This window comes from Salvia splendens, chromosome 6 (assembly GCF_004379255.2).
Source record: "Salvia splendens isolate huo1 chromosome 6, SspV2, whole genome shotgun sequence".
NCBI classification, from domain to species: Eukaryota; Viridiplantae; Streptophyta; class Magnoliopsida; order Lamiales; family Lamiaceae; genus Salvia; species Salvia splendens.
Window position 1 is genome coordinate 7,950,976 of NC_056037.1, and position 15,303 is coordinate 7,966,278.

The following is a 15,303-nucleotide window of genomic DNA, read 5'->3' on the forward strand; positions in this document are numbered from 1 at the left end:
GAGAACTTTTTATAAATAGAATAATTTTAATTTTTGTTAAAGATTCAAATTTAGTAGAGTAATTTAAAGAAGTGCTGGTAGTGTATGAATATGGACTTTAAGAGTCGGGAATATCCACTTTATCTTAACTCGAAATAGTATAGTTTGAACGGTAAATCTCCTTCCTTAAGCGAACAAGGTTTTGTGACTTAAAGTTATGCCGCTCCCTAGTCCCTAGCAACCACAATGGAGGTTGTTACATAAGCAAATAATTACAAGATGAGAGTATAATTCTAGAACACTAGCATTATGCGTTATGAGAAATTAAATAAATAATTACATAAAGCTTTATGTAATAATTAACCAAGAACAACTTAGAAGAATAGAAATTATAGAGCATAAGCGTACCTTAATCTATGTTGAATTGATTGTGGAATTGCTTTGTGGTGGTTATGGATCTTCCAAATGATCAGAGACGTTTTTCATAATAGTCTGTAGAGAGAATACGGAGATATCAAATCGTTCTTTTGAGGTATGGAGACCATAATCGTATGCTTCATTTATATAAATATAAAACACTTTATTTTATATTCGGTCTCTCGACAAATAGAAAATCTTATATGATACCTACACTAATTTTCATAACAAATTAAATACACTTTAGCTTAAATTTTAATCTTTATTGAATAACTTTAATTGGATAATTTTAATTGGACAATTGAAAGAGAGTCATACATATTGAATTAGTCATATGAAAATTCAAATTAATCTTAAAATTTATATGAATATAATAATATAACAAAATTACTTTGTCCCAGGAAATTACAACTGATGCCAAGAGGATTCGAACTCGGCACCTCATACAATAATATCTAAGTTCATTGCCGCTAGGACAAAGGCTCTGGACATGTTATCATTTTCGTTTGTCCACCAATAAACTTCTCATTTGCTTTTTGCTACTTTTGGCAATGGTCCTACACTTCACTAACTTTATTTCACTCACATTTTATTACTATCTCCATCTCCAAAAAATAGATTAGTTTTATCATTTTAGGCAGTTGCAAAATCACACATAGTCTAAATATTAAAAGTTTTAAACCAACTACAAGCCACTAAATGTGAACCCCACAATCCATTAACAATACTTTTATTACCTTTCCATATCGGTTTCTTACATTTTCATAGTTTCTCTTTTACTTTACTAATTGCACACTAAAATCCGAGTCATATACACAAGTTTATATTTTTTTGGGACGAAGGAAGCATAAAACTAGTACTCTCACTGTCCTATAATAGAACGCTTTCCATTTTAATCTATCTGACAAAAGATATCATTTATTTTTTTTATAAAAAAATCTATCAGATTTTGTCTCTCCAATTAACACATAAAATAATATTTCCTAAAATCCAGTGTCTTTAGATAAGTGTATCATCTATTATGAAAAAAAATATACTCCCTTCGTTTCTCCATAGTTGAGTCATTTTTCCATTTTGGGAAATTCCCTCGTAATTGAGTCATTTCTCTATATAGTACTCCCACTGTCACAAGAAAGTTGAGTCCTATTCCTTTTTAGTTTGTCCCAACAAAGTTGAGTCATTTCCTTTTTAACAAAAGACAAAACATCTGATCACTTTTACTTTATTCCATCATTTACTTTACTCTCATACTTTATTCTCTCTATTTATTCACTTTATATTTTATTCTCTCTACTTTTTTCCCTCTCTTACTTTTTAATCTATTTATTTAACACATTCAACATTCATTTCTTAAACTCTGTGCAAAAAATTTTACAACTATAAAAAACGAAGGGAGTATATACATATAAAAGTAAGATTCACCTTACACTAATCTTTTCAATCAAATTTATATAAAATTTCTTAAAATTTGTGGAGTCAAAACTCTCCCGGTATTCATGACAGGAGGGAGTACATTTTGTTGGTATACTTTTGTAAATGGCCCACTCCAGCAAGCAGCTCGAATCTCGGATAAAAGGACAATTGCTGTGTCAATTCCATTCACTCACCCCATCTCTCTCTTCCCACTCTCTACTCCCTCTGCTTTCGACAGAAAGGGAAACAGATCATAATAAGATGGTTCCCAGCTCTACATTATGCTTCCGCCTCTCTCTACTTGCATTACTATTCGCTTTCTCAGCTGCTGCTCTGGTTGAAGACGGTACACTCTCTCTCTAATCCAAGATCTGCACATCTGTTTGTTAAAATGCCTCGCATCTGTTTGTTAAAATGCCTCAAACAAGTCTAGTGCTGTGTGCCAAATTTTTAGAGGCGGTGGGTGGCATAAAAAAAGTTTTAGGGGAATGTGTTTGATGATTATTTACCTCACTCACGCATTCAATATGAATGAATCACTTAAATAATTCTACCATTCATATTATGCTAGTCAGTGCCTCACGTTTCTTGCCCCAACTCTCACATTTATTGTGGATTAATTTCTGTTGTACACATACATTGCTTCACAAATCACTATACTACAAAAGAAAGTATCGTGGTTTTTGTAAGAATTTCACTAGCTCAGTCGTACTAACTAATTGACTAGTGCCGCTAGAAAGTTGATGTACATAATTCATATAGAAAAGTTGTTGGGGATATTAATATGTTAGGCATTAGGCAGTGTTATTATATGTGAGGGATTATAATTTTGGAAAAAGATGTGTATGTGGCATTCATTTTATATTATGTTTGGTCACGCTATGGCAAATAGTGACTATATGGTTTAAACCCTAAGCCATTAATTAGATAGTATTATTAATTTATTAGTATTAATCATTTATGAATTATTCGTTCTTTTTTAATGAGGATTTAGTAGTATAATTGATAGCTAGTATTTTATTTGAGGGCATTGTATAATTGGTTTGTTTATAAAATTCTTTTGCTTTATCTCGATTATGCTTTAAAACACAGATACAATAATTGTTGTTAGGAAAATTAAAGAACCTCATCCTCATCACTGCGCTTGCTTTTTATTCCTTTTTTTAGTTGCTGGATTATTGTCAACAGTACTTTTATCTTTTAATATTTCCAATACTTTGGCAAAAATTTATAGTGAGAATTTGAATTATTCACATTCCCAATTGTAGACGAAACTTTAAAAATATTATATGTATTCAACTTTTTTATAGAAATGTAATCAAGTTTCGTTAAAGCAAATTTTATGTAATAATTCGATAATCAATGTGAAAGCACACGTATCTCATCTTTATGTTATTTTCGATAATCAATGTGAATGCATACGATAGATCTAGATAATAAAACAACAGTTTTATCGATTATTGGGCTCCCAATGTTGAAAATGAACCTATATTCCTTTTTGTTCTCTTTTGCCTCTTTTCTTTTTATTTATTTTTTACAGACGCGGTTTCTTGAAATTGGCTAAAGAGGAATTGCACTTTCTTGTCTTTTATTATTGGTCTATTCATTTGTTGGGCTTTTTAGAGCATATTAATTTTTTACTTTTTACAGTTTTCTAATTATCTTAATTTTTTTTACCAAACTAACCTTTAACTAAGTAATAAATGAAGGTAAATAAAGAATACAATTTCCAAATTATAGTAGTATCAAATATGGAGTATATTCATAACAAATGTCAAAATTGGAAGTGGAACAAATTGATGAAGTAGGATTAGAAAAAACTAGAAACATTTCTAAACAAAAAAAAAATGTAATTTCGTGTCTTCATTTTAAAATTGCAGGGGAACTAGTGAACGGAGACTTCGAAACCCCGCCAACAGGCGGATTCTCCTCGGAGGCAGGGATCTCTGACGGCCCCGTCACGATCCCCGGGTGGAAGACCAATGGTACGGTGGAGGTGGTGGAGTCGGGACAGAAGCAGGGCGGTATGATCCTGATCGTGCCGCAGGGAGCCCATGCAGTGCGGCTAGGGAATGACGCCGAGATCAGCCAGGAGGTGGCGGTCGAGAAGGGTGCCCTCTACTCCGTCACGTTCAGCGCCGCCCGCACATGCGCCCAGCTCGAGTCCTTGAACGTGTCGGTGCCCCCAGCATCGCAGACCATCGACCTCCAGACGTTGTACAGCATCCAAGGTTGGGACACCTACGCCTGGGCGTTTCAAGCGGCGGAGGCAGTGGCGCAGGTCGTGTTTCGGAATCCCGGCATGGAGGATGACCCCACATGTGGCCCCATCATCGACGATATTGCCATCAAGAAGCTGTTTGTGCCGGATAGACCCAAAGGTTTGTTTCATCATTTTTTTTATAAAAATAGGTGGTAGGAAATGACCATTTTGATACACAGGTACCGCGGTTGTAAATGGTGATTTCGAGGAGGGGCCGTGGATGTTTAGAAACGAGTCGTTGGGCGTCCTCCTCCCGACCAATCTCGATGAGGAGACATCCTCTCTACCGGGTTGGATGGTGGAGTCGAACAGAGCCGTGCGCTATGTGGACTCCAACCACTTTACCGTCCCTGGGGGCAAACGAGCAGTGGAGTTGCTCTCGGGAAAGGAGGGGATAATCTCCCAGATGGTGGAAACCAAGCCTAACAAGCCATATAGGCTGACGTTCTCGTTGGGCCAGGGGGGAGATGCCTGCAAGCAGCCGTTGGCGGTGATGGTTTTTGCCGGTGATCAGGCTGAGAACATACATTACACTCCTGACTCCAATTCCACCTTCCAGACCGCGAGTGTGAACTTCACGTCCAAGGCGGAGAGGACACGTGTGGCCTTCTACAGCGTGTACTACAACACGAGGACTGATGACTTGAGCTCATTGTGTGGCCCGGTTGTGGATGATGTTAGAGTTGAGCTTTCAGGATCGAGCAAGGCTAGGTTTGGGGGGTTGGGATTCATGTTATTGATGGTTTTGATGTTGGTGTAGATTGGAAATGAGGGTGTTATGTTTGTAATATGTGGAATTGGGAGTATAGGTAAACCAAGCTTCCATATTTTGTTTGTGATGTGTTATTCAAGTTTGAAGTAATGGAAATGAAACTGCTTTCGTTTCTGTGTTGGGCTCAGGTTTGGACGGCCCAATTGAAGTTTTGCACATAATTGAGCCCGAATTTGTTGGGCCTTGAAAACAGATCCACCTTCTCTCTCTCTCTCCAACAATGCATCAATTTCATTCTGTTGAAACATATTTGTATTGCTGATTCTAGCTGATCATGTCGATTAAATTAGTTTCTTAATAATGAAGTGATACGTAAGGGAACTAACATTCTTTAATTACTCACACTATAATAACATTAAGTACAACCCTTCATTATTCTAGCAGGAGCCACTACTTAATATTTATGTCCTATGATCCTATGACCTATAGGAGTAACAATTCAAAGTGGGGTCAGGTCCACCTAGCATAAGCATAGAAAATAACACCAAATTAAATTTATTAACTTTATTAGGTCCAGCTATCTATAATAAATATAGAATAATAATTTCAATACAAAAGGATAATTATATTTTTAATACTCGTAGTTATTCAATTTGAGAAAACACACAGCGAATGCTATATAATACCAATAAGCATCATGAAGCAATGTTAACACATGATAGTTTCAATCATTGAAAAGTTAAGTTAGCAATTTGATATACACGTCGCATTTCTTCCTATTTAGGAGTAATTAATAATTTATTCATACCGAAATTGAGAGATTCAACCAAAAAAAATTAAGAGTACTGGAAGATTCTCGATAAAGCCTTACTTCTTGAAGTTGAAGTGTAGTATACTTGTATACATATATAACCTCCTCAATTACATATCTTTGAAACCTAGTGTGTAAATATGTTGATTAAGAATAAGAACTCAATTAGTTGTTTTTGGAAACTTAGTGTAAACGTCAGATTAAATATGTCACTTTAGGATTTGATTATGAAATTGTCAACTTGAGAATCATTTTACTGCAATTAGTTCTGCTTATATGAATTGTTATTTTGGTCGATTTTGACATATAAGCACGATTTCTTGTATATTCAATCGCAATCTCAATCTTCACATATAACACGCTTTTTTCATATTCCATCATAATCGCCTAAATGCCTCACTGCAGTTTTATAACTGGAGGAATTATATTTTACATCCAAATTTAGGATTGATTGTCGAATTTTGAATACACTTTCGACTCTGGACCTAGTATATATATTTTTAAACAATCAGTTCATTGTACTAATAAGCCAGGTCTCTTTTTCGGCATATCTATATGATAATAAAAAATTTATTTCACTTTTACTATAATAATGGAGTAACTATTTCACTCATTTCATTCACATTTTACTATAAACAACAATCTCATTCTATAAGCACTAGTCTATTTTTTTCCAATTTGGTTTGTTCCACATAAACAATAGTCTTATTCTATAAACAATAGTCTCATTTTTTGTCATTTGGTTAGTTTAGTTCACTTAATTTTTTTATAAGTTTCCTTCTCTTAATGAGAGGAGGACCCAATCTCCACAATAAATATTTCAGTCATTTTTTTCTTTTTATCTCTCTCTTATTTTAGCTATTTCACATTAAAACTTATGTCTTTATTTTCAAGGGACGAAACGAGTATATTAGTATTCCTTACGTCCCAAGGTAGTTGTTATTTATTTTGGACACGACATTTAAGAAATTGATGTGTTGAAAGTTAAAATTGAGAGATTAAAGTAAGAGAGAGAATAGAGTAAAAAAGGTGAAAAGAGAGTAAAGTACGATAAAAGATAAAGTTTTTGCTAAACAAAAAAAGGGTCCAAAAACAGATACTACAAGTACCTTAGTAAGGAAAAAGTTATATTTTACTAACTTTTTTTAGCCATTTTCTTTTATATTTCTAATAACTAGCCTAGAGGTTATGAAACTGGGGAAATAGTAGGAAACGTGATGGCCCACGCGATTGTGTTTGAGTTGAGTGTGTATTTAATCCGCAGACAACCTATGCAATAGAGCTTATGAAGTAAACATAGGATATTTTGGCAGTTTTAAAACATCATATAATATCAGAAATAAAATGATAATCACAAGAAAATGTCAAACCGAATTTAATGCGTATTAGAAATGGGTCAATCACCCCTTAAAATGCCTTATAAGGGGGAAGGTTATTCATACTTTTATAGGTGAGCTAGGATCGTTATCAAGTCGATATGAGACAAGATATTAAGAATTTTAACAATGTGTGATACGGTTATGCACCACAATGCATATCATGTGTTTTGATTACAAAATTGAATCATGTTCTACACATTGCATTTGGGCATTAGTTATCTTAAGCACAAATTTAAGAAAAAAAAATAAAACAACTCAATGTTCAAACGCTACATATATAGTAGGAGCAATACTTATTTTTCAAGTAGGGGGGATTTATTGAGGGAAATTCCCAGAGTTTATATATGTTGATGTCGTTTATTTGATCAAGTTTTGTCATATTATGTGAGAATGACTTGTAACTAACATATTAAGTGGACATCCTACAACCAAATCTGGATATATTCACAATTCATAAGTTATTCTCTTCCTGGATATCCTACAACCCAAACGAAATCTTATAATTCAAATTTCATAATTGTGTCACGTATGGATACATTTCAATTTCATAAATTATGTCTACAAACATTATACACGTTACATTTTCTATTCCTAATCGGTTACTATAAAAAAGTTGAAACAATGGTGAAATCGCCCTCTTTTAAATTTATATGAAGATTGAATTACAATTGTACTTATATACCTAATTCTTTAAAGTATACTGTAAATAAATATTACTCCGTTACTATAAAAAAATCACAACAATTTAATTATAGAACATTATTGTCATTTTCACATTATACACGTTACATTTTCACGACAACAAAGAGTATATCATATACGCTACACCACGTTGATTTCCTACGTGGATTTTATCTTATTTCACATGTTTTTCCTCATTCTAAATTCGTTAATATGAACAAAAATATACTCCAATTGAACAAAATAAGAAGCCAACACATGCCCAGCTGGGAGTCAGGCCAACTCGCACCACATTCAATAACATTTTATATACTCCATAAATTATCATCTCTATCCATCTTCTATCATATTCTATCAATAATCTTGTTAGCCGAAGATATAAATTTTTTATGCGAAAATATTATGAAAAATATTGGAAGAGAAACTAATAGAGAATAAGGTTTAATTAATGAAATACAATATATACGGAGTATTACTATTAAAATAAAATAAAATAAAAACATGATTATTAATTGGCCTGTGGATGTAGAGAGTATAAGGTGACATTCGTTGCCATGACTAATATCATGAGACTATCCATCTAGGATTAAGTTGTGGGATTATTTTAGTTGGAGGGGGAGGCTATGACTAATTATTATGAGACTATCCATCTAGGATTAAGTTGAAGGGTTCAATCTTATGAACCAAACATGATACATATTTAATCATGAGATTTAATCTTGCCAATCGAACACGCCTAAGTATATAACTCATTTTTCTCATTTGAGAATGTATTTATCGAACAAAACAAATGAAATAAAATACTGTATTAGATATTAAAAATTAAAATCCTAAATTACCAATAAGATTATTTATCTTCACTAGCTTTTTCCTAAAGTAAGTAAGATTATTTAGTTAGTAAACTAATTCATCTCGTGGCCGCCTTTTCTTAGGAAATTTGGGTCTTATTATTGATACAATATATTCGCATTAATATAAAAACCAGACTTCCTAAATTACACAATGCAATGCAACAAAATTTCACAACTATTTAAAATAATTTATAACTTACTTATTTCACGAGAACAGACATATTTGTTCATTCTGGTTCGTATATCCAGATCAGTTTCTATTCATTTATGGTATGTATTTTCTTTTTAATGAGGTTAATACTATTTTTCATTAATAATATTATTCTAACTTGTATTTTTTTTCCTTGTCATTCTATACTTTACTAATTTTATATTAAAACTTGTATTATTCACTATTAAAATTATATTTTGTGAATGAAGATAATAATTTTAACATTAATAAGAATAATTGATTTTTACGTTTTTCAAAATTTTATACTTCCTCCGTCCCAACTAAGTTAAGTCGTAAGTCTTTATGGATGTTCCAACTAAGTTGAGTCATTTACTTTTTTGACTAAAAATAAAACATTCAACCACTCTTACTTTTTTTCGTCACCTATTTTTTCAACACAATTTCTTAATCTCTGTGCCCAAAAGTTTTGTATCAACTTAATTGAGACAGAGGAAGTAGCACTTTTTAGGAGCATACATATCGATTGTCTCAAATTCAGCCACGTTTTCGTCACACCTTCATTTTTTAGCTGTCACATTATCAAGTCTTATTTCAACCACCACTAGTATAGTTGGATCTCACTGGATTTCAATACAAGCATGCATGAAATTAATAGGTTAGTGTCAAGTCTTATTAGATTTGTATCATTTATCGATCGACCGACTAAGACCATTATAACTACTTGTTCGGTTTGGTTGTACATAATTCATGGTCAAGAAAAAACTTGAAAGTTAAAGTGGGTTAAGTATAACTTTAAAGTTTATCTGTGATTTAGTTGATTTGTTAGGATTTTATACATATTTGAATGCATAATTTATAAATTTTGTTGTTATCAAGTGGAATATCTTTTTAATTATGTAAATCTAAGTTTGTATAAATTAGATTGAAAGCATGGTTAAGCATTAATCTTGTAATGATGTTTTAATCGTGATCGACTAGAAGTTTGAGTTTTGGTTACTAAACTACCTGAAGTTTAAGTAATTGAAACACACAACCGAAAGTTAGATAAACAATGAAGATATTGCTGACTTAATATTCTTTAGTCTGCAATGTAATCTCAAATATTAATTTGATTCTATGCAAATTCGAACCAGGAAATTTATCAACGATGTGAACATTAAACATGTTAATCAAATTACAATTGTAACGACCCAATTCTTCGATTGACGGTTGTGCCAAAAGCCAATATAAATCTTTCCAGTATGCTTTATTTTCACTTGCACGCTCGACACTGTAAAAACGCTTCTAGTGGGTCACCTCTCAAAATTTTCCTAAGCTAAACACTTTTAAAACATTTGAGTTGTTGTGAGACGTGCTTTAGAAAAGAATATGCACCTTGTTGGACTAGTAGCATCTATCAAATCTATTAAGATCTCACTGAATCTGCAGTGACAGTCACATATGTGACTATTCTCATAATCCATCTTTTAATGATATGTTTCGATATATTCACTCTTAGTAGTCACTCCTTGTTCATGCACTGACGATCACTTTCTACTTTTATCCTATATATTATAACAACATTAGAGCATGCGCAGCGGTGGCGTCCGTCGCCACCGCCGTCCGCGCCGCTGGCACGGACGCCAACCGCCGCCGCTGCGCTCGCGCCGCTGGCACGGCGCTGCTCGATGTATCGAGCACGTCCGTGCCAGCGGACACACACGTGGCGGCACATGATTGGGCAACGGCGTAGCCGTTGCATTCAAACTTTTTTTTTTAAATCGGTATTTAATTATAAATAATGCTAAAAATAAAAAAAAATATTTTCCAAATCCCAAAAATATGGCCGTTTTTTTCCCGTTTTTTCTGATTTTTTTTTATTTTTTTTCCCAAAATCATCTATAAATATACACATTCATCACTCATTTATCACATCAATTCATCTCTCATTCATCTCTCATTCATAATTCTTATACAAACTATCAACACATTCAACCTTCACTCAAAACATCAAATGGATTTCACTCATCTCATGGCGGAAGCGGAGCGCGAAGAACAACAATACTACGAACAACATCGTGGTTTTTTTAATTTTTAGGATTTTAATTATGTAATTTTTAATTTTTAGGATTTTAATTATGTAATTTTTCATTTTTAGGATTTTAATTATGTAATGTTTAATTTTATTTGTCATTTGTAATATTTATTGTGGTTTTTAAATGAATTTTAATATTATGGAAATGTTATTGTTTAATTGAATTTTAAATTAATTGTGCTCGTCCTTGCGGAAGAGCACAGTTGTGGGTGTTGTGCTCTTGCCAGAGAGCAGGCATGAATAGTACCGCCCGGGCCCACAACCGTGCCGCTGGCAAGAGCACGGTTGTGATGCTCTTAGATTAATTAAATACTTAGTATTAGAAATGCTTCTACTATTATAGACGGAGGGAGTATAAAATTAAGGAGTTAATTTTTTGTGTTTATACTAGGGGTTAGTAGTACTATTTTCACTTCATAATAAATAAATAAAATATGGAGCAGTATTTTATTAGAGCTATCTCCAATGGCGGTGAGCGGACAGGCTAGCCGATTCCCGGCGCTGGCCGGTCCGCTCGCCGAACCATTAGAACCGGCGAGCGCCATTTCGGCAAAAAAATCGGCGACCCGACGTCGATTTTCGGGCGCTGGCCGATCCGCTCGCCAGTCGGCTGGCCGCCATTGCAGGATCCCGATCGGCGAGAGATCGGCCAGCTCAATATATATATATATATATTTTAATTTTTCAAAACACTATATATACTCGATTTGCACGTCATTTTCATTCACACCACTTGTTTTAATGAGTTTTCTCTCCACCTTAATTTCTGTACAAGAGCAACAACGTGAAATGAGTAACGCGGGTGGTAGTAGTGGTGGTAGTGCTGGGGATGCTGAGGAGTACGAACGGCAAATGAACGAAGAGTTGGAGGCCTATACGTCCCGCGAGATAAACCGGTTGATACAAAGGGCCTTGCAGCCGGCGGTACCTCGACCTCCACCCGTTGTCCACCGACGAGCAGTGATTGATCGGGATCACGTAGCTGCACATCAGCGGTTATATGAAGACTACTTTGCGGAGGAGCCGCGGTTGGGGGCGCCTATTTTCATTCGGCGTTTTAGGATGCGCAGGGCAGTGTTTATGCATATCGTTGATGCTTTGGAGCGTCGATATTTGTGTTTCGGGTTCAGGTACGATACGACTGGCAGACCCGGCCACACACCTATACAAAAGTGCATTGCGGCAATCAGGCAGTTAGCCTACGGAGGCGCGACAGACATGTGGGACGAGTACCTCCACATCGGTGAGACGACTGCCCTGGATTGTTTGAGGTATTTTTGTGAGGGCGTCATTGAAATATTCCATGATCAGTATCTTCGAAGCCCTACCCCTGCGGAGTGTCAGGATCTGATGCAGATGCACGGGGAGTGGAAGAACTGCCCCGCTGCCTGGAAAGGGTTCTACACGACCGGCTACAAGGGAAAGAATCCCACGATGATCCTCGAGGCCGTAACTGATTACCGATTGTGGATTTGGCATGCATATTTTGGGGTAGCCGGGTTGAACAATGACCTCAACGTCCTCAACTCGTCGCCCCTTTTCAACGAGCAGTGCTAGGGCGTCGGTCCGGCCATCAGTTTTATCGCCAACGGGAACCAGCATTATATGGGCTACTACTTGGCGGATTTGATATACCCTAGGTGGCTCGTCTTTGTGAATACGATCACATGCGCATCAGATGAGAGGAAGACCTACTTTGCGGAACGGTAGGAGTCGGCGCGCAAGGACGTGGAGCGCGCATTTGGTGCGTTCCAGTCTCGATGGGCGGCAATTAGGGGTCCAACGCGTTTGTGGCATGTCGACTACATTGCTGATATAATGTATGCATGTATTATCCTGCACAACATGATTGTCGAAGATGAAGGTATACAACTGACTAGTTAGGCCAATGACGATGCTAATGATGCCTGCCCAAGCCACGATGTGGCTACCCCCACGTACGAAGGGGGTACCTCACGATGAAGTCGGCCGCCTCAAGGCACATGCCGACATGCGCCAAGTGGATGCTCATATTCGACTCCAAAAGGATTTAATTGAAGAGTTGTGGGCGCGGAGGATTGCACGTAGTTAGATTTTTTTTAATTAATGTAGTTTTTTTAATTAATGTACTTTTTAAATTTAAATATTATTATTGAATTTTCCTGTATCGGTGTCGTAAATGTAATTCCGTATTTTATGTGATTGTTAATTATTTGTTTTGTATAATTTTATTTATGGTGTCTAGCCTATTGTTTGTCCAGTTGTTTGTCCTGATGATGCAGTAGAAAGAGTTTGTGGCTAGCATATAGCTGGCCTATTACTATTGTGGATGCTCCTAACACAAAAGTTGATTATCCAAAACGGTGGACACTATAAAAACAATTCCGTGGAAACTCTGTTTCAGTTTCCCCCTCTATATCGCTAATCTCGCCAACTAATTCAATCTTCAAACAAACATTTAAGCATTTGAAGAGCGAGAGAGGAATAAAAAATGGAGCTCAGCTGGAGCTCGATAACCCCCTTCTTCCCTCACATAATCTCCATTGTCGCTCTCCTCCTCTTCCTCGAGCAGCTCTCCTACCTTAAAAAGAAGCGTTTCCTCCCCGGCCCCTCCCTCGTCCTCCCCTTCCTCGGCAACTCCATCTCCCTCGTCGCCGATCCCACCAGTTTCTGGAACCGCCAATCCGCCTACGCCAAATCCACCTCCATCGGAATCTCCGCCAACTACATCATCGGCCGCTACATCCTCTACGTCTACAGCTCCGACCTCTCGCACAAAATCTTCGCCAATGTCCGCCCCGACGCCTTCCACCTCGTCGGCCACCCCTTCGGAAAGAAGCTCTTCGGCGAGCACAATCTGATTTACATGTTCGGCCGGGATCACAAGGATCTCCGTCGTCAAATCGCGCCTAATTTCACTCCCAAAGCGCTCTACATTTACACCGATATTCAGCAGCGGATTATTATCCAGCATTTGACGCGCTGGCTGCGTCAATCGCAGCCGGATAAATCGGTGCCGCTCCGGATTTTGTGCCGAGATATGAATCTCGAGACGTCGCAGACGGTTTTCGTCGGACCTTATCTCGATGAATCCGCGCGGGAGCGGTTTAACGTCGATTACAACTATTTTAACGTTGGATTGATGAAGCTGCCGATCGATCTTCCTGGATTCGCCTTCCGCAACGCGCGACTTGCGGTTGGGAGGCTGATTGAGACGCTCGGAGCCTGTGCGGCGGCGAGTGAGCAGCGGATGGAGGCGGAGGAGGAGGAGCCGTCGTGTTTGATCGATTTCTGGATGCAGGAGAATCTGCGGTTAGCGGCGGAGAAGGAGTACGAGTGCAGCCACCGCGAAATCGGCGGTCACCTCTTCGATTTCCTCTTCGCCGCGCAGGACGCCTCCACTTCCTCGCTGCTTTGGGCGGTGGCGCTGCTCGACTCGCATCCGCAGGTACTCGCGCGAGTGAGAGAGGAGGTCTCGTCGCACTGGTCGCCGGAGAGCAGCGCCGTGATCACTGGCGACCAGCTCCGCGAGATGAAGTTCATTGAAGCGGTGGCGCGTGAGGTCGTGAGGATCAGAGCGCCAGCGACGATGGTGCCGCACATCGCCGGCGTTGACTTTCCATTGACTGAGAATTACACCGTGCCGAAGGGCACAATCGTGTTTCCCTCTGTCTTCGACTCATCTTTTCAGGGATTCACCGAACCGGAGAAGTTCGATCCGGACCGGTTCATGGAGCACAGGCAGGAGGACCGGGTTTATAAGAAGAACTTTTTAGCGTTCGGGTCCGGGGCCCACCAGTGTGTGGGGCAGAGGTACGCGATCAATCATCTGATGTTATTCATCGCGATATTCACTTCTATGATTGATTTCAAAAGGGATAGATCCGACGGCTGTGATGAGATCGCTTATGTTCCAACAATTGTGCCGAAAGATGATTGCAGGGTTTTCCTGTTGCCGCGATGCAGTGGAATATTCCCGCCTTCGTATTGACTGACGGGAATGCCCTTATTTTTAAGAGATGTGGGGGTTAGATTATCTTTGGAAAAAAACAAAAAATATTTAAAATTATGTTTTCGGTTGATTAATTTATTGGGTGATTTGATTGGGTGGCAAATATTCAGGGTGTTCGTTGAGGGGTCTGTTATTGTTATTGTTATTGTTATTGATATTGTTATTGTAATTGTCATTATATTGTCAGCTCATAATTTAATTTTTCAATTTTTATTCAATGGAATCCAAGCAGGAAATTTATTGTTTAGGAATTACTACTACTTAGGTAGGCCATCCACAACAATGTCACTAAACCGTCCCTTAAATTACCATTCGCGGGTCCCACTGTACTTTTTTACTCTATCACTTAACTAAGGAACGGAACCTACAACCTTCTTTCCCTTAACCGTCCCTTAAATTACTATTCATTCAATTTCATTTTTTATTTTTATTTCCAACCAAATTCAATTAAAAAAATACTTCATTAAAAATAAAATAAAATTACAACATAAAATAAAAATACAACTTAAAATTCAAAAAAAATAAAAAAAGACATAATTCAAATCCAAAAAAATAAAAAT

General features: G+C 37.1%; 2 protein-coding genes across 2 annotated transcripts; both read left to right on the forward strand.

Moving 5' to 3' along the window:
- The first annotated feature begins 1,973 nt into the window (after positions 1 to 1,973).
- Positions 1,974 to 4,958, forward strand: LOC121808160. The gene is made up of 3 exons (XM_042208536.1): positions 1,974 to 2,155; positions 3,690 to 4,190; positions 4,252 to 4,958. The coding sequence occupies exons 1-3, from the start codon at positions 2,071 to 2,073 to the stop codon at positions 4,830 to 4,832; spliced, it is 1,167 nt and encodes a 388-aa protein (XP_042064470.1). The 5' UTR covers positions 1,974 to 2,070; the 3' UTR covers positions 4,833 to 4,958.
- Positions 4,959 to 13,156: 8,198 nt separating this feature from the next.
- LOC121808148 (cytochrome P450 710A11-like) lies at positions 13,157 to 14,994 on the forward strand. The gene has a single exon (XM_042208521.1). The coding sequence runs from the start codon at positions 13,223 to 13,225 to the stop codon at positions 14,720 to 14,722; it is 1,500 nt and encodes a 499-aa protein (XP_042064455.1). The 5' UTR covers positions 13,157 to 13,222; the 3' UTR covers positions 14,723 to 14,994.
- Positions 14,995 to 15,303: the final 309 nt, after the last annotated feature.

Bases quoted from the DNA above. Each gene is read 5' to 3' on its own strand.
- LOC121808148 (XM_042208521.1), top strand. From the start codon at position 13,223: ATGGAGCTCAGCTGGAGCTCGATAACCCCCTTCTTCCCTCACATAATC.
- LOC121808160 (XM_042208536.1), top strand. From the start codon at position 2,071: ATGGTTCCCAGCTCTACATTATGCTTCCGCCTCTCTCTACTTGCATTA. The intron at 2,156-3,689 runs GTACACTCTCTC...TTAAAATTGCAG, and splicing joins TGCTGCTCTGGTTGAAGACG to GGGAACTAGTGAACGGAGAC. The intron at 4,191-4,251 runs GTTTGTTTCATC...TTTGATACACAG, and splicing joins TGTGCCGGATAGACCCAAAG to GTACCGCGGTTGTAAATGGT.